This window comes from Phyllobates terribilis, unplaced genomic scaffold, assembly GCF_046119375.1.
Source record: "Phyllobates terribilis strain yellow unplaced genomic scaffold, ASM4611937v1 Scaffold_1__5_contigs__length_1240528914, whole genome shotgun sequence".
NCBI lineage: Eukaryota > Metazoa > Chordata > Amphibia > Anura > Dendrobatidae > Phyllobates > Phyllobates terribilis.
The window spans coordinates 801,130,616-801,150,803 of record NW_027362761.1 but is presented as its reverse complement, the minus strand read 5'-3'; the positions used below and the strand labels follow the sequence as shown (position 1 = coordinate 801,150,803).

At 41.3% G+C, this 20,188-nt stretch overlaps 1 protein-coding gene across 1 annotated transcript in view; it reads right to left on the bottom strand.

Annotated features, from left to right (window-relative positions):
* Positions 1-7,021: 7,021 nt before the first annotated feature.
* Positions 7,022-20,188, bottom strand: part of CCNI (cyclin I) — an 82,196-nt gene continuing 69,029 nt past the window's right edge. The window contains exons 4-7 of the mRNA XM_073637089.1: positions 18,841-18,915; positions 16,232-16,372; positions 12,573-12,803; positions 7,022-8,684 (exon numbers count right to left, since the gene is read on the bottom strand). Of these exons, the coding sequence (XP_073493190.1) occupies positions 8,229-8,684; positions 12,573-12,803; positions 16,232-16,372; positions 18,841-18,915 (903 nt within the window). The 3' untranslated portion in view covers positions 7,022-8,228. The remainder of the gene's footprint in view (positions 8,685-12,572; positions 12,804-16,231; positions 16,373-18,840; positions 18,916-20,188) is intronic.

Here is a 20,188-nt window from a genome sequence, read left to right as displayed (position 1 = left end):
TACTGATAGGGAATGTAGATTGTGAGCCCCAATGGGGACAGTGATGATAATGTCTGTAAAAATAAATAATAGACAAAACCTAGGAAGCCATATTACTACAATTGACATCTTCATAATTACTACATTTATTCATGCACCAAGGTTATAAAAAACCAATATCGCTTGTTAAAGGGTAAGTGTCTTACATTTAATTATTGGTTAAACCACCTTTAAAGGGGTTGTCCACTACTAGGAAAATCTCTTCTTATTTGAAGTCAATAAAATAAAAGCACTTAGGGGGCAGTCAGATGGCCGTATTACTCACGTGAGGATCGCATCGCAATCCTCTGAATGGCTGTCAACTCTCCTTACCTGAACGTGACAGCTGCATAGAATACATGTTGTCATGCTCAGGTCAGGAGAGCCGAGAGCCAGTCCGAGCATTGTGATGTGTTGCGATCCTCACGCGAGTAATACGGCCATCTGACTGCGCCCCTATACTAACCTCCTGTGCCACCGCCATTCCAGTGGTGTCGGCACTCGCGGTCCCGGGGCTCTCGTGCGGTTATGACACGTAAGCCCTGCACCCAATCAGCGCTGGCGTCACTGCCTCCACCTTCCGACTAATCGAACATCAAGAGGAAGTCAGAGAGCAGCCGCCACTCTGGATTACTGTTGATGTTCCATATGTCCGAAGGTGGGGACAGTGACGCCAGCGCTGATTGGGCGCCGGGTTCACTTGTCATAACCGCACGAGAACCCTGGAACTGCGAGTGCCGACACCGCTGGAAGGTGCCAGGACGGGAGGGGAGCATGAGTTTTTATATTTTATCGGCGCCTAACATTCAGATCGAGAATGGGTTGTCCTAGTAGTGGACCACCCCTTTAATAGCAAAGTAATATTTGGTCACATCTTTTTTTTTTTCATTTTACACCGATCAGCCATAACATTATGACTGGGTTTCCAAGCTATGGTTCTGTAAATCACTCAATTTTAGGTATAAATCCGGTATTACCTTTACCTAAATGCACCTTTAACTGTTGTCAGGGTGAAAACGAGGACGCTGTACACATAGGATCATTGTTTGCTCCCACTGATATATATTGGTTTGGACAACTGTTCTTCTGTAGGGCCAGCCGGTTTTTAAAATATGTGTTGGAAAAATCCGCACCTATAGACTTACAATGCGGATTTCATATTGAAAACAATGGGATACATACACTTGCCCTATTCCTCATTCACACAGCCATATTTTGGTCAATATGTCCCCTGTTTTTGTTCCACTCCTGGTTTTGGCTGATAATACTGATGAATAATGCGCAAGTGTAAATGAGGCCCAACAGAGAGAGCTCTGTTCTGAGGTTTGTATAGCGGAAAATGGTGTCTCTCCAGGGACATATATAAATTATTTTAGATTTCTCATATGGGTTACTATATCTGATAGAATCAATGGAAAGGAAACTACAAAGAGCAGTTTGTTGTTGTGTATTATAGCTTCTACACTTTTTGTTCTAACGAACATACATTGAAGATCCAGGGCGAATTTCCAAGGTTCGTGAACACTGGATTTTACCACTGAACTTGTACTGGTAAAATCTACAGAGGATTACAGTATCTGCCAAGTGGATGAAGTCTGAACTAATATCTAATTTTTCCACAGTCGTTGACCTGCGGTGTGGATCTTAAAATTCACTGCCTGCCACAGAGACTGTGGATTTTATACATTTTCCATACTAAATTGAAATTCCAAGTATGGTACAGACCAAAAGTTTGGACACACCTTCTGATTTAAAGAATTTTCTGTATTTTCATGACTATGAAAATTGTACATTCACATTGAAGGCATCAAAACTATGAATTAACACATGTGGAATTATATACTTAACAAAAAATTGTGAAACAACTGAAAATATGTCTTATATTCTAGGTTCTTCAAAGTAGCCACCTTTTGCTTTGATGACTACTTTGCACACTCTTGGCATTATCTTGATGAGCTTCAAGAGGTAGTCACCGGAAATGGTCTTCCAACAATCTTGAAGGAGTTCCCAGAGATGCTTAGCACTTGTTGGGCCTTTTGCCTTCACTCTGCGGTCCAGCTCACCCCAAACCATCTCGATTGGGTTCAGGTCTGGTGACTGTGGAGGCCAGGTCATCTGGTGTAGCACCCCATCACTCTCCTTCTTGGTCAAATAGCCCTTACACAGCCTGGAGATGTGTTTGGGGTCATTGTCCTGTTGAAAAATGAATGATGATCCAACTAAACGCAAACCGGATGGAATAGCATGCCGCTGCAAGATGCTGTGGTAGCCATGCTGGTTCAGTATGCCTTCAATTTTGAATAAATCCCCAACAGTGTCACCAGCAAAGCACCCCCACACCATGACACCTCCTCCTCCATGCTTCACGGTGGGAACCAGGCATGTAGAGTCCATCCTTTCACCTTTTCTGCGTCGCACAAAGACATGGTGGTTGGAACCAAAGATCTCAAATTTGGACTCATCAGACCAAAGCACAGATTTCCACTGGTCTAATGTCCATTCCTTGTGTTCTTTAGCCCAAACAAGTCTCTTCTGCTTGTTGCCTGTCCTTAGCAGTAGTTTCCTAGCAGCTATTTTACCATGAAGGCCTGCTGCACAAAGTCTCCTCTTAACAGTTGTTGAAGAGATGTGTCTACTGCTAGAACTGTGTGTGGCATTGACCTGGTCTCTAATCTGAGCTGCTGTTAACCTGCGATTTCTGAGGCTGGTGACTCGGATAAACTTATCCTCAGAAGCAGAGGTGACTCTTGGTCTTCCTTTCCTGGGGCGGTCCTCATGTGAGCCAGTTTCTTTGTAGCGCTTGATGGTTTTTGCAACTGCACTTGAGGACACTTTCAAAGTTTGCCCAATTTTTCGCACAGACTGACCTTCATTTCTTAAAGTAATGATGGCCACTCGTTTTTCTTTACTTAGAATTTGTATTATGGCAAGAAAAAAGCAGCTAACAGTCTATTCAGTAGGACTATCAGCTGTGTATCCACCAGACTTCTGCACAACACAACTGTGCAGTCATCAAAGCAAAAGGTAGCTACTTTGAAGAACCTAGAATATAAGACATATTTTCAGTTGTTTCACACTTTTTTGTTAAGTATATAATTCCACATGTGTTAATTCATAGTTTTGATGCCTTCAATATGAATGTACAATTTTCATAGTCATGAAAATACAGAAAAATCTTTAAATGAGGTGTGTCCAAACTTTTGGTCTGTACTGTACCTACAAAATTTGACGTAAAATCCACACTTTATCACTGGAGCTCAGCGAACAAAGCCCTGCAAGGACGAGGCAAATATCCCCACAAGAGCGCACGGGGATAAGCCAGAGAGTAAGTCATCAGCTGTTAGGATTGGAAAAGGGAAATCCACAGCTAAATCTGCACGTTTCGTGTGGATTTGATTCAGAAACTCTTTGAAACTGTTTGAATTTACCCAAAGGCACAGTGAGGTTTTTGTTGTTTTTTTTTTTAGGAGTTTTTGGAGCAGAAACTCTCTAAATCGTCCTCCAGAAACAAAAAATCCTCAAAAGCTTGAGACTTTCTGCAAAGATTCTGCTCAAAAACCTCAGTAAAAACTTTTTACTGAGGTCCCAAGTCATTAAAGCGATTATACCAATTCTTTGTGTCAAACTTTGGACTTAATATATAATCTGGAGTTTTCCTTTCCATTCCCTCCACCTACGTTACCTTATTCCCTCCTGCAATAACTCTCCTTCCCATTTTTTCCTTAACTTACCTCCCCCCTTTCCTTCCCTTTGCATATATTTACATTTAATAAAAACCATTGAATCGAAAGTGATTATACCAGAATTCTAATATAAATTGCTTTGAAAAATCGCACAATGTTTGTGCAATGCAGAGTTGCAAAAACAATTACGACTTTTGGTGTTTTACATCAGTTTCACAGAGCTGTGCCAAAATGGGCAGAGATGGGTAGTATAGGGGCGCGATGGCGGTATGAAGCTTCAGATCATGTAATTTATTAACATTTAATTCCTAACGTCTAACATAATAAAAAATCCCCACCTATAAAAAATGAATGTTTATTAATAACATGTGTATATATAGATATCTATTAATAAGCCACACAAAAACAGGACTGAAAGAGGTTGGGTAGAGAAGGGACGAAATACTTTTCCTAGATAATACATCCTTGTAGGGATATACAAATTATATGGTTAAATCCATATGGGGTAAACAAGATAAACAGAGGCACAGAACAGACACAATTTGTCACTTAAATGGAAAGGACCCCATATAGCTACGAGTATACCGCAACCTCAACGCGTTTCCCCATTCTCAATGCTGGTTCATCAGGAGGCATTATAGGGTAGTCCAAGGCGGCTTCTTGGAGTCATGATGCCTGGATTACAGCATGTCTGTCTACTAAAAAGGGCTACTATAAGTATGTTCTCAAAAGTAGATTGGAGGCACAAGAGGTAAAAGACCAGATAATAAATGTCACAAGAGTATAGTAGAGTATAGTAGAGTATATTGATACAGTCATGGCCAAAAGGTGCCAACAATTTTGTCCAGCCCATTTTTGAGGTTTTGTGTGCAATTATGTCCAATTTGCCTTTTTTTCCCCTCATTTTTTTTTGTGATGTTCTAGTACACACAAAGGAAATAAAACATGTGTATAACTAAACATGTGTAATTGTAATACATTTTCTGGGAAAAATACTTCATTTCCTGGAACAATCTCAAGAGTGCCAAAACTTTTGGGCATGACTGCATACGGTAAAGGACTTGCTTGGCCAGAGACCATTGTCTCCATAGTTTGCATCAGCGCACATGTAATCAGGGCACCGGCAAAATGGCCACCGCAGACCAATCAGGTATCATCCCCATAGATGCAGAGTCTCCCAGCGCATCACCCGGTGAAATGGTCGTCGGCCAATCAGACGACATTCTCAGCGCATGCACCAAGTCATATATGCGCATCACCCATAGCAGCCAATCCGTCTCCATACTAGCATGTGCGCAGGGTTCAAACATCAGCACCATAGCTCATTATCGTGCATATAAAAGGGGCTGTCTAGGGAATAGTGATTAACCCCTTAGTGTGCGTATGTACCTGGGGAAGGAGGACTCCTAAGTTGGGTGTATTTATCACTGTCCTAAATAACCCCCATAGGCAAAAGATGGTACTGTAGAGGTTTTACCCCATGTTAATCATGATTCTATCCATAATATACAAAGCAGGATATAAGACGGGACAGGAAACAAAAACCTCTCCATGGCTCCCCTAGAGTAAAGATATACTACATCAGCCATGATATTTTGCCCATATATATGCTACCACTCCCATACCTCCATGCCGTACAGTAAAGGGAAAACCATAAAAAAAGAGGGAGAGGGAAAGGGAAGAGTATAGAATAAACTTTAGATGATGGGGTATCGATTAGATATGTACAAAGTAATGCCGTAAATTCTGAGCCGATACCAAGCTGGCAGATTAACTAAGGAAATGTGGGATTTACAACGCGGCATATCTATACTGAACCCATTCAATTTATGGGTAAACCCTACATAAGGTACTGTACAAAGACAGGGAGGAGGACGGAAAGGGACAGGTTGAGCTAGGGCAAGATGACGGTGAGCAGGGGCGCCAAACTTGCGTGCTTTATCTAGGGTGCCAACCTCCACGTCAGGTAGGGATAATGATAGTGTACATTATCAGGAAAAGTGTTTAGGCCCTTATCTATCTAACCCTTTTCAGTCCAGTTTTTGTGTGGCTTATTAATAGATATCTAAACTACTTGGGCCACTATATATACACACACATGTAGATGTTGTTGCTTTTGGGAATTGCTTACGGAGCTCCCTTTTAATAGATATTAATAAAGGTTCATTTTTAATAAGTGGGGATATTTCACTATGTTACACACCTGCCATATCCTTCACTTTATTGGTAGTTTTGTAAGTCTGTTTCATTCTTTACGCCAGATTACTTACACCAGACCCTGACTGGAGAGGCACACGAAACGAACGTGAAGATGCTCCTCTTGATCATCATCAGGACTCATTTAGACATCAATATTTTCAATGTACAAGAAAAATAGACAGATTTATTTTTATCAGACTTTGATCAATGTGATTAGTGTCAACAGTTTTTTTTGTATATGGAGGAAAAAAAAGTTTTTCCACCTTCTCCTTTCTGACAGACCTTGAAAATCAGACCGCACTTGGATGTCATCCGAGTGCAGGCGATTTTTTCACGGACCCTTAGACTTGCAGTACTGATTTTGATCTGACAGGTCTCTGTTTTTTTTAAATGGATCACTTGGACTGTTGGGAAAAAAAAAAAAAAATCGGACATTTGAACAACCCCATAGACTATCATAGATATGAATGGTATTAGTGAAAAACAAGGGTAGCACTCGTACAAGAAAAACTGATGTCTGAATGAATCCTCAGTGTGCACATACCCTTAAGGTACATTTACACAAGTACCGGTAAATGATATCCTAAGCCAAACAGAACTCGTTTAAAGGCTATTTCACATGGACGATACAATTTATTGAGGCAGAATCACCGCTTTGACCCCATACAACATGCCCCTTAGCCAGCAGCACATCCTTTCATTGCACGGACATTTGCTGCCAACAATGATGAAATATAGGCAGCATGTTTATGTGGATCAAATCGGAAAGAATTGTTTTTCTGAGCACTTTTTTTGGCCAATTATTGTCCCTCTTCTGAAAGGGCCTTAAAGAGGTACGTCAGCTCACTTACTTCTATGTTGGAGGTCAGTGGGCCGGTAACGTCAACTCTACTGATACCTGCCAGGTTTCATGTGTGATCGGCAGATATTCACCAGAATTGGAAAGGTGCACGACAACTGCCTATAGCGCACGTGCCCCAGCAGGTATCAGAACATGTACGCAGTCCAGTAGACGTGACATCACAGACATCTCCCAATGCGGAAGTGAGCGGAGCCAGAATATCCCCTCAATACAGCTTAAAGTAATCAACCCGACACACCGAGAAGAAACCAGAGGAGACTGTTAGGGCAATTTACTTTATTGCAACCAGGAAAACCTTACATGAGAGTTAGATTCCAACGGCCATGCCTGCTCCAGATTGAGCAGTGATCTCTAAAGTAGGTTGTTGTGAAAGACGGTTTTACAGAAAGAATAGATATGCATGCTGGGACATAGAAAAGGTATTGCAAACTATTTCATCTTTTCTCAAGTGAATAAACTATATATAACACTGTCCCAGGGGAAAAATAAGTGACTTGTGAATGCAAAATATGCAAACAACATTCCTCCAAACCAGGCATGGTGGCATCATGGTGCATTCTGAACACAACTACAAATGAAAGCTATTTTTTTTAATAATTTTTTTTTTAGTTGCCTAAACTTCAAAAATGCTTGAAAATGATCTGGTGGGTGCAGACCTGGAAGGAAAAAAAATATATATCACACTACCCTGACTGCAAGAATACATATGGCCAGCTCAGTACAAGCAAAGAACTGCAGGGCCCAATGCTTGGAATGACAGAAAGGACGCAATTTCTAGACCTAATTAAACACCAATTATTGTGTGTTGTAGGTGTCATTTATTATCCCACAAAATGCAAAAAAAAAAAAGCCAAAAACATTTCGAACTGACAATGGAAAAAGTGAATTCCTAGCTATTATTTTGTCTGTTAAATTGATAAGAAGTAAAATCGGTTCAGTGTAAGGTCAGATTTCACAGGAAAGCAATAGCACAAGATGAAAATGAAGAAGGTCAAGATAAGAGTCTCTACTGGAGGACAAGTCTAGAACACAAGATAGGACAGGCTTGCAGGGAAATGTCAAGGTGCACAAAATACAGTAGATATACTCGCAGAACACAATGGAACTGACAGCACTAGAAGGTTAAACACTTCTGCTAATTTTTTTGTCAATGTTTTTGGTTATTTTGGTATTTTTTTTTTGTACTTTTTGTTTTCTCCTCACTATATTTTATAAGCTTTTATTTAAATGACAGAGATGGAACAAGAATCAGCAGCATGAGAAATCAGGCAGGGTTTGTAGACCTCTGTCCAGAGCTGGTATAGCATGGCCTTTGACTACACTTTATAGCTATTAGTGTGGTTTGAACACCATTCGTGCTTAGGGGGCCTGCAATGCACTGCACTGCTAGCGGTACCCCACCACATCTGAAGGTGTCAAAAGGAACCTAATCTAGCATGTGGCTTTGCAATATTTAAGTGCTGATATTACATGACAGACACTGCTTGCAACTGGGGGCAAGGGGATATGCTGCCCTCTTGCCTGGACAGACCACCATTACATGCAGCAATCTCCATGCCCCCAACCTCAACAGTGCTATCTTCATTATAAAGCCTCTTGATCCCATCATAGAAGTCATCAACTTCCATCTGCTCCACTTTCCTCTTGGTGGAGGCCTGCTTGCACGCTACAGGAGCTGCTAGACGCTGGTAGAAGTAAGTCGCTCCCTTCAGAAGAGATCCTGGTGTGCTTTTGCCCTTCTGGTGGACTCTGGGGCCTGGGACAGGGGAGGGACGGAATTGGTACTCTCCTCTGTTGCAGGTCAACAGTGTCCGCTTGAGGGGACTGTAGACATATACAGCATTGGGAGGCAAGGAAGCCTGCAGAGGAGAAAGGTGCCGTGATGCTTCTTCCCGACAGAGAAACAGCTGGGTGCTATCCATCTAGAAGAAATCAGATCACACATATTAGCAGCGTTACTACACCTCAGCACAGACTGGAGTACAAGAAACCTGGCAGCTTGTTTATGCTGTCATTATAAAGTAGGGGCACACAATTATTTCATTGGTCTGTCGCTTAAAAGGAAGCTATCATCAGAACATGAACCATCATTTAAATCAGATTTTTGTGTTCCATTTTTTTTTTTCTTGATAACATGATTTTAATTACAACATAAAAAATTCAAACTGGCCAATAGGACTTTTTTTTTTAGACTTCCTGTCCTTTCTGGAATAGTTTTTCAGAAGGCTCCTTATCATCAGAGGCAGGATTATAGTGACTAATAACACATCTAAACACAGATGATAACACAGGATCCACGAATCACAGTAGGTGATATCACAGCTGACCCCGCTCCCCATCCCCTCACAATGACCTTTGCACAGGCTCACTAGATGCTTCAATACAAAAGATAGGGCCAGGGTCTGACTGTTGTGGCTTTATACATGTGTTGTTTCCTGAAACAACAGGAAGTTAGAATCTAAAAAAGCCCCACCTTCCTTTTATGGGTTCAAGTACTTTAGCATCTAAGAAATTGTACATTAATCTGTAGATTTGCTGTGAAGGCAGGAGACTGATGTATTCACAATTTGCAAGCTGGGTGCTGATTGAGTTTCTCTCTGTTATTGTGCGTAGAGAGAAATCAGTCTATCAGTTTGCTGGAGTGTGGAGGAGAGCTTGCAGATCATTATTACAACGGACTTCTCACACAACTCATGCTGTGCCTAAAAATATACATTTACTTAAGTGAATATATTATTGGCTAAAAATAATTTTTGATATTGAGCTTTGTTAAAAATTGTAACCGTTTAATAATATTATTATTATCATTATTATTAATAATAATACTAAATAACAGACTGGAGAACGAGGAAATCTAACGGCATGGTGTGTGACCTTTATCTCTTTTCTTCTAAACCATCTTCTAAGTTGACCTTCAAGGTGAACTTTAATGTGGTCATATATCAGCTTAGAAGATAGTTTAGGATAGGATAGTATTAGAGTCCAAGCTCACCAACAGATTCTCTGTTAAAGGGAATCTGTCAGCATGTTTTTGCTACTTAATCTGAGAGTAACATACTATAGAGGCAGAGAGTCTGATTGCAGTGATGTGTCACTTATTAGGCTGTGTGCTATAGTTTCAATAATCATTGTTTTATCAGCAAGAGATTATCACTGCAGGACTAGGTGTTGCATGCCAGGAAATCCAGCTAATCTTTGTAACCCCACCCCCAATACTAATTAGCAGCTTGCTGACAATGTACAACGTACACAGGAATTTCACCAATCAGGGATATGACTATACACAGCTCAGCACTCATAGCTCTGCTGCATATACAGCAAAGAAAACAGGGATTTTATCAAAACTGCATCAAGCAGGCCAATAAGTGATACATCGCTGGAATCATGCTCTTTTCACCCACATCATGTTGCTCTCAGATTACATGGCAAAAACCTGGTGACAGATTCCCTTTAAATCATTCCGTAGCTTGCTATGTACACTGATACATAGAGACTGTAGAACATGTGTATATAGAAATCAAACAGTTAAAACAATTGTAAATCTTTCAATTTGGTCTTACTTGTGAATGCTGCAGTCACTGTTTTTTTCAGTGGAGTTTCTAAACCGCACTGAACAGTAATAAGGTGACCATTCTTACATTTATAGCCACTGAACTGTCCCCAAGTGGTGAACAAATCTTTTTCGTTTTCAGAGCTTTATCTGTCTCATACAAAGATCCAAATCCACTGCATAGACATAGATTTAAAAGCTGCTGACTCTAAAAAGGAGCATACTGTATCCTGTTATTACTGAGCACAATGTACACAAGTATGCAGCAAGTTCTAACTTCCTGGAAGCGACAGCAAGTTCTAACTTCCTGGAAGCGACAGCAAGCTCTAACTTCCTGGGAGCGACAGCAAGTTCTAACTTCCTGGGAGCGACAGCAAGCTCTAACTTCCTGGGAGCGACAGCAAGCTCTAACTTCCTGGAAGCGACAGCAAGTTCTAACTTCCTGGAAGCGACCGCAAGTTCTAACTTCCTGGAAGCGACCGCAAGCTCTAACTTCCTGGAAGCGACAGCAAGCTCTAACTTCCTGGAAGCGACAGCAAGTTCTAACTTCCTGGAAGCGACAACAAGCTCTTCCTGGAAGCGACAGCAAGCTCTAACTTCCTGGAAGAGACAGCAAGCTCTAACTTCCTGGAAGCGACAGCAAGTTCTAACTTCCTGGAAGCGACAGCAAGCTCTTCCTGGAAGCGACAGCAAGCTCTAACTTCCTGGAAGCGACAGCAAGCTCTAACTTCCTGGAAGCGACAGCAAGCTCTAACTTCCTGGAAGCGACAGCAAGCTCTAACTTCCTGGAAGCGACAGCAAGCTCTAACTTCCTGGAAGCGACAGCAAGCTCTAACTTCCTGGAAGCGACAGCAAGCTCTAACTTCCTGGAAGCGACAGCAAGCTCTAACTTCCTGGAAGCGACAGCAAGCTCTAACTTCCTGGAAGCGACAGCAAGCTCTAACTTCCTGGAAGCGACAGCAAGCTCTAACTTCCTGGAAGCGACAGCAAGCTCTTCCTGGAAGCGACAGCAAGCTCTAACTTCCTGGAAGCGACAGCAAGCTCTTCCTGGAAGCGACAGCAAGCTCTAACTTCCTGGAAGCGACAGCAAGCTCTTCCTGGAAGCGACAGCAAGCTCTAACTTCCTGGAAGCGACAGCAAGCTCTAACTTCCTGGAAGCGACAGCAAGCTCTAACTTCCTGGAAGCGACAGCAAGCTCTAACTTCCTGGAAGCGACAGCAAGCTCTAACTTCCTGGAAGCGACAGCAAGCTCTAACTTCCTGGAAGCGACAGCAAGCTCTAACTTCCTGGAAGCGACAGCAAGCTCTAACTTCCTGGAAGCGACAGCAAGCTCTAACTTCCTGGAAGCGACAGCAAGCTCTAACTTCCTGGAAGCGACCGCAAGTTCTAACTTCCTGGAAGCGACCGCAAGCTCTAACTTCCTGGAAGCGACAGCAAGCTCTAACTTCCTGGAAGCGACAGCAAGCTCTTCCTGGAAGCGACAGCAAGCTCTAACTTCCTGGAAGCGACAGCAAGCTCTTCCTGGAAGCGACAGCAAGCTCTAACTTCCTGGAAGCGACAGCAAGTTCTAACTTCCTGGAAGCGACAGCAAGCTCTGACTTCCTGGAAGCGACAGCAAGCTCTAACTTCCTGGAAGCGACAGCAAGCTCTAACTTCCTGGAAGCGACAGCAAGCTCTAACTTCCTGGAAGCGACAGCAAGTTCTAACTTCCTGGAAGCGACAGCAAGTTCTAACTTCCTGGAAGCGACCGCAAGTTCTAACTTCCTGGAAGCGACCGCAAGCTCTAACTTCCTGGAAGCGACAGCAAGCTCTAACTTCCTGGAAGCGACAGCAAGCTCTAACTTCCTGGAAGCGACAGCAAGCTCTAACTTCCTGGAAGCGACCGCAAGTTCTAACTTCCTGGAAGCGACCGCAAGCTCTAACTTCCTGGAAGCGACAGCAAGCTCTAACTTCCTGGAAGCGACAGCAAGCTCTTCCTGGAAGCGACAGCAAGCTCTAACTTCCTGGAAGCGACAGCAAGTTCTAACTTCCTGGAAGCGACAGCAAGTTCGTTTAGATCTATCTGTCCATGCAGGGAAGTTAGAACTCTATCAGAAAAAACAGAGCTTTGGCCTCTAAAAAAACAAACAAAAAACAGAATATACAACATATTTAGATAAAACAAAATCGCTTTCAAAGACGGCACCTTTTACCTATTTGGTAGGTTTTACCATACCTACCCTGTTGAGTCGAGGCCCAGGACCCAAGACATGGTGCTTACCTGTGCAGACTGAAGCAGTTTGATAGTAAGAGCGAGCCAATCAGGAAGCAGTTTTTCCATGTCTAAGCTGAGGACGGCCAGGGCCAATATGGAGCCCTTGAAGTGTAGAAGCTGGTGAGAGGCTATGCACTGTAGGAGCTGGCGGGTCAGCAGAGCTACGTGCTGCGATGGGTTCACCTCAGGCATATTGTCTAATAATTCTCGGCTGGTCGTCAGCAGCATTGCATGGAACTGGAGACAGGGATGAGAAAACAAGATGGTAACTGATAACATTCTGAAATATCAAGACGTTACTTTGTTACATAATTTATGTCAATGTTGGCAAATTTAATCGCTTATCAAATCATAGACGAGCGATTATTTGTGTAGATAATAATCAATAAGGAAATACTTTCATATTCTTGAAACATAGGCAAATAATTAAAGTTTTACTACCTAAAAAAATCATTAAAGTGGTATATTTTATAAAGTGTCTAAGCCTACATAAGGCAATATTTGCCTTCTCATGCATGCCTAATCAGATTCACTTCCCTCATATGAAGGCAGCTGCGCAGAATACCAACTTCACCACTGTATCTCCAGATGTTAACATGTCCCTGTGGTATACAGAGAGCTATTTTAAGAAGGGTTTTTAGATTTTAACATTCCCCAGAACCCCTACTTGATTAGCAGAATGAAAGTACTAAAATACATGTGTGAATGAGGCTGAGCGGCAGTGCCGAAGCCAAATGGATAAGAGAAGTTACTGCAGCGAAGAACCGCACAGTCTAGAATTCTGCTCATCTGTAGGAGTCCCAAGGATCAGATCCCTTCAATTCAAATATTGATAGTTCATCAATATTAAAACCTCAAAATCGCTTTAAAGAATATTGCCACGTTTGAAGGCAACTGCTGTATGTTTTGGATTATAAGACGCACTTTTTAGCAAGAACAAAATCTTGCTAAAAAGTATGTGCATCTTTTAGTCTGGAAGCAGCTTCCAGTGATCAAGGCGGACGTGTGATAATGTATACAGTGTGTGTGTGTGTGTGTGTAGCTGAGCTGTGCGTGTATGTGGCAGAGTTGAGTGTCTATATAGCTGAGTGTGCACATACTTTGAATGCAGCAGTGTTGTGTAATATGTGAGCACTACAGAGTGTATATAACGTGCGTGCTGTAAAGCTATGTGTATGATACACATGCTGCAGAGAAACACTAACAATAAATCTATTACTTCCAGATTCTACCCCAGTGGATTAAAATTAGTGATATTGATCCCTCCACTTTACACCTTCAGAGAAGTTTTATTTTGCAGGATATATGTTGTTCCTATTTTTTGCTGTCAAAACCTGGTGTGCGACTTATACTAAGTTGTGTCTTATTGTCCAAAAAATACATTATATTTTTTACTTATATGCATAAATGGCTAAAAAGATATTTTGCAACAGAGTGTCATTATACTTTTTGAACTATTTGGCTTCTTCAGCCTGTTTGGACAACAGCATTTGAACTTTTGATCTTTCTTTCTTTTCCTGATCTTCTCTAATCTAATTTGTGATCAAAGTTCAGCCCACTTTTTATAAATCGAGTCATAAATAAGTTTAGTGCTGAAACCAAACTGCAAGATTTACATTTATTCCAAAACGCATACATATAGGTAAAAAAATTCCCATAAGGAGACCACATCCTACAAGATTCTGTGACAAGTCAGCACTAAGGGCTCGTTCAGACAAGCATGTTATACAGAGGTGCACCACAGATCGAACATTGAGAGAACATGTACCCAATATAGACAGTAAACCAGTGCATATGGTCAATTTTCCACATGGTCTGATGAAAAAAAAATCACATCATGCATTATTCTGGTTTGATTTACGGATTTGCGGCTGTGACTGGCCCGAGATTGAGCACAGCCGTCTGAACCCTGCCTAAATCCCACATGTATTTTTATAGCAGAAATCCAAGGCTGACAGCTGGATTTTTGCTGCAGGTGTCCTATTGCCAATTAATGGGCTTTTGCACGTGTAATCTGTGAAAATAAGTAGAATACAAAAATCTGAGCAGATTAAACAAACAAAGGGAAAACAAAGAAAATCCCTATGGTTTCTTTGTAAAAATTGTTAAAATAATAAAAATTCAAATAAAAATTGGGGGGGGGAACGGAAATTTTCCAAACATGTGCATCCTGATCGCTGTCGGATATGACACATTTTGGTGTTTAATCCAAGTTAAAATCCATCTTACCAGTTTGATATGACCATAAAGGTCTCCACACTTTGCAAAGGTTTTGGGAAAGGGTGTAGCCAGGTTGAAGGTTAACCAGCGTACCCCATGTCATAAAATCTCCATTGTAATAATATGAGAACTTTGTGATCTGAAACGCATACATACCTAACACACAAGTGATTACTCACGACATCAAATCCGAATATTGGTTAATGTTTCCTACAACATTTAATCTCTTCTTGACTGGGTGATTTTCCATTTGTGGTGTTTTCCGTATCCCCTGCCCATCTTCCGAGAGCCATAACTTTATTATTTTTATCATTGACATAGCTACATGAGGGCTTATTTTTTGTGTGACAGTTGCCATTTACTTTATCATGCTAAGTTTTGGAAAACGGGAAAGAAATTCCAAGTGCAAAAGAAATACAAAAACGTAAATCCGCAATTGCTTTTTTGGGGCTTTGTTTTTTGGTGTTCATTGCGCTGTAAAAATGTCCTGGCAATAGAGTTCTCCAGACGAGTAGGATTACGGCGATACCAAACTTACAGAAGAAATTTTTTTTGTAAGTGGTGAAAAAAAATTAGTAAAAAAAAACAATGTTGCTTGTGTCGCCATTATCTGAGACCTGTAATGTTTTCATAATTTATGTCTATGGAACTGTATGAGGACATAGCGATGAAAACCCAGATTTTTATTGATACCATTTTAAAGGTAAATACGTTTTAATTGCTTTTTATTGCATCTTTTTACAGAGTTGCAACGACCAAAAATACTCACAATTTAGTTATTTTTTGATTTTGTTTCTCTTTAAAGGCGTTTACCAATCAGGTTAATTAACTTTATATTTTGAGAAATATAGTTTTACAGATGGATGTCTTTATTTTTAATGGGGAAAAGGAAGATGATTCAGATCTTTTTAAACTTTTTTTTATTTATTTTTTAGTCCCCTTCCTGTAAAATAATCTCTGGAGGCAGAGTTATCTTCCAGGGAACGTCCTCCCCATAGCCTGGAAGAGGGCATTTATATAAAGTGATAAAAGATGATTTATCAAAAACAAGTCATCTGATATGAAGCACACAGGTAGGACTTTTTTCAGCAGTATATAACCTGTATGCCCATATTAATAGATTCCCTTTAAGTGGTTAATGACAACCAGCAGAGCTCAGCTCCATTCACTGCTGATACAGTCAATTGCCGGCTATGTAACACAGCCAGCATCTGCCAGATATGATGCAGGCTCAGCCCCTGAGCACGCATCAAAAATGGAGACTCAACATTGGATGAACCAGTACTTCCATTGTCAGGAACTGGTTAAACTTACAGTGAATAGCAGTCAAAGAAGTGATTTCATGCAGTTTGTTGTGCGCCAAATTACCTGGGGGATAGGCCTTTCCAACATTCATTAAAGTATGGACTTTACATTACTATACTCCAAATAAGACAGTTACTTACAATGTGAAGGAAATCCAAAGGTGTAGCCGTATGAAGGTCCCAGTTCAGCTTGTCCAGAATAATCCTCTCCATCCTGAGAATCTCAGATGAAGAGCAGCCGCAGGAGCTTTCTTGAATCAAGATGCTGAGGACTGGAATCCTCTACAGGAGACACAAACACAATCTGAATACACAATTCCAGCTTAAAATCAATGAGAAATTCACATCAGAACCCGGTTAGCAGAATAATTCTCTCTCAGATTGATCCAAGATCATTTTCAGTGGGAAAAGGAGTCAACTGCAACACTTGTGATCCTGCTCACCTTCATAGTGCCCCCAACACATTAGATTGTGGGTTTGGCGGATTTTAATGTTTACGCCTAGCTTGTCCCCTTCCTGACCAGGCCAAGTTTTTCAAATCTGTCATGTGTCACTTTATGTGGCAATAATTCTAGAATGTTTCAACATATCCCAGAGATTTTGTGATTGTTTTTTTCATGATGCATTAGGTTTTATGATAATGGTAAATTTAGGTTGAGATGTTTTTTGTGTTTATTTATATAAATATCAGAAATTTGACAAAAATTTTAAAAAAATTAGCAGTGATCAAACTATGAATGATTATCCCTTGTGGTAAAGCGACAAGCTCGGCTGTAGGCGGAGGTAGACACAGGACACTGTCTCTTTAAATTTCGGGTTAGTTTATTCAGTGTCATAATCTACCCGGTAGTAAAGAAAAAACACAGCCCATTTGGCTGGAACATGCTAAATAAGTAGACAGGCGGGGATTTCTGGCCTAACTATACAGATAGGCGGGAATTTCTTGGCATCCGGGGGGACGCCAAGTATGTGAAGACAGATTTTATAAAGCTCCATTTCACTGCAAGCAGACCTCTACTATGGGCCATACAGGTATGTATAGATTTACTTTTCTATAAACTGTATGCCCATATTAGAGGTCTCAAATCTCCCAGGGGGTGACAGATTCTCTTTAAAGCCCAGAGCACTCCCTGGATTGGTAATATGGTGGATGACGTCCCGCCCGGCACTTCGTCATCCACTAAAAACATTCCCTTGTAAACCTGGGTCGTTAACCCTCTCTGCACTTAATGTGCAGGAGAAACTTCCATGTTTTCACATCACTGAGGCCAACAGCCTCTGTGACACATATCTCCCTTCCGACACACTGCCAGTGACTTTGTTACACCCTTTAATCCAGACAGTCACACTACACAAAAAAGATAATAAATAACCTTTACCTTATATGTGCCTTATATCAGCACCATCTGTAAAATGTTCTTTTATTTTTTTAGGATGTTTGAAGGTTTAAAAATGTAGTAATTTTTAACCTTTTCGTGGAAATGTACAAAACTTTTTTTTTTTTTTTTTAGGGACCGATTCAGATTTGAAGCGACTTAGGAGGACCAATATATTGGAAAATCCCCAAAAGTGTTAACATTTTATAAACTGCCCCCCTCAACATATTCACATCTGCTGTAAGATAGTTTATTAACTCTTCCGGGGCTTTTCAGGAATTAATGCAATGTGGCATGACGGGAATGTTATTTTTACCACCTAAATGTTGCCATCTTCTGAACAGGTCACTGTAGCCAGCAGGCTCTAAGGCCTTTATTTGGCTGTGAATTGCCATTAAAATCATCAGGACTACACAATTATGATCTCAGGGTGCCGATGGGGTTAAAAAGGGAGTTCCCACACTCTGTTAACCATCTAAATGTCGTAGTCCCTACTGACAGCTGCATCTAAAGGGTTAGACGGACATGGTCGGTGTCAACACCAATCGTGGCTGATGCTGCAGGGTGTCAGCTGCAGTGTACAGCAGACAGCTGCTGCTAATTCACCCGTCGGGGAATGATATTTTCTTAAAATACAGGTCAGTAAAAAGACGTATTGATGGTCACCAAGAGGTTAAACAGAAAAAAAAAAATTCAAATAAATTAAATTACTGACACCTTTGTGGAATCTCTCTAGCTCCTGTCCATCTGTCCTACAGGGACATTTAGTCCAGTGTGATAGGAAAATCAGAAACTTGTTGATAATGGTATAATGGTTCGGTGCAGAACAGCTTTAGAAGACATCATAAGTAGAATCCAACCAAACTCTACATCTAAAGACAAAGGGAAGTAAGCTACAATCCTAGACATGGAGGACCATAAAGAAGATGACCACATACAAATCCTAGCATCCTAGTGAGGCTTCAAAGAAATTATGTTTTTAGAAAAGAGGTTCACTACCTTCCATGTTACCAGGACAACATGACTGCAATTTACCCAAGCAGGACATATAGTTAGTAGAGACAAGCCAACCGATTCACAGGACCCTGGTCCGGCAGCCATGTCAGTACTCTGTGGCTGCAGGACTGGAGCCTTGTGAGCCTCCTCCTACCTGCCGGAATCCCTGGTACCACTTCCGATTTGTAGACCTGGTATGACATCATTGTTGCAGCGTGATGCACAAGTGACATCTCGCAAAGCCGGTAATCGACAGAAGAGCCGGGGATGCTGGCACGTAGGCGGTCCGTCAGCTATAGATTAGTGGTATGGGCGCTGAGCCGGGGTCCTGCAAATCCATTCGCTTATCTCTAACAGAAATGAAGCTGAGCAACTTACTTCATCTTCCTCAACGGTTTTGGTAGCAAGGTAAAAGCAGCTGATTGCAATGCACCTCAGGTATTTTGGATGGGCCTGCCAATAAAGACAAAACAATTATCACTGAATGTTCATTATTTTTACTGCTTGAAATTAACCAGTTTAAGAATTCTGGCTGTATCCAAATATCAGTGCTATATTGGACGCCAAGTCCCCCTCTGGTACGAGTGGAGTCAGTATTTTCATAGCTTGGGTACAGCTGGAAATATAATAAAGTTGTAAATGGTGGCAGTTTTTAAACTAGAGACGGGGGGGGGGGAACCAAGGAAATAGGTGGGATGTGAGGCAAGCAAGGGGGAAGGGGAGAAGTGAATATAATGAGGGTGGAGAGGGGGGTGGGGATAGTACAGTTAGATCGTTAGAGAAGAATAGGATGCTAAATAACCCCAAAGTTTTATCTTGCATGCTGACCAACGCAAGAAGCCTGACCAATAAGGCGGATGAGCTGCAGGCGCTTATATCGGAGGAGAGGTATGACATCGTAGGTATAACAGAGACTTGGCTAGACGATAGCTACGACTGGGCGGTAAATTTATTAGATTATAGTTTATTTAGAAGGGACCGGAAACAGGGGAAAGGCGGAGGAGTCTGCTTATATGTAAAGTCATGTCTAAAACCCAGACTAAGGGAAGATATAGGAGAGGGAGAAGAGGGGGTCGAGTCCATGTGGGTAGAGATAGAGGGGGCAAAAAATAATAATAAAATATTACTGGGGGTCTGCTATAAGCCACCAAATATAACAGAGGAGAATGAGAATCTGCTATTAGGACAAATAGACAAAGTAGCAAAACATAATGAAGTGATTGTAATGGGGGATTTCAACTACCCGGATATTGACTGGGAAACAGAAACCTGTAGATCTCAGAAAGGAAAAAGGTTCTTGACAAATATTAAGGATAATTATCTCTCCCAACTAGTGTAGGAACCAACGAGAGGGAAGGCCGTGTTGGACTTAATATTGACTAATAGGCCTGATAGAATAACTGAGGTACAGATAGGGGGGCACCTAGGTAATAGCAACCATAATATTATCGACTTCAAAATGCCCTTCAGTAGGGTTATCAATAAGGGAACAACAAAAACTTTAAACTTTAGGAGGGCGAAGTTTGATCAGCTGAAAGAAAGCCTTCAACTTATTGACTGGGACAAAGTTCTTAATCAAAGGAATACGAATAGTAAATGGGAAACCTTCAAAAGAATTCTGAATACTCAGTGCGAGAGGTATATACCGTATGGGAATAAAAGGGCCAGAAATAAGAGGAAACCAATATGGTTGAACAAGAACGTAAAAGGGGCGTTAAATAGCAAA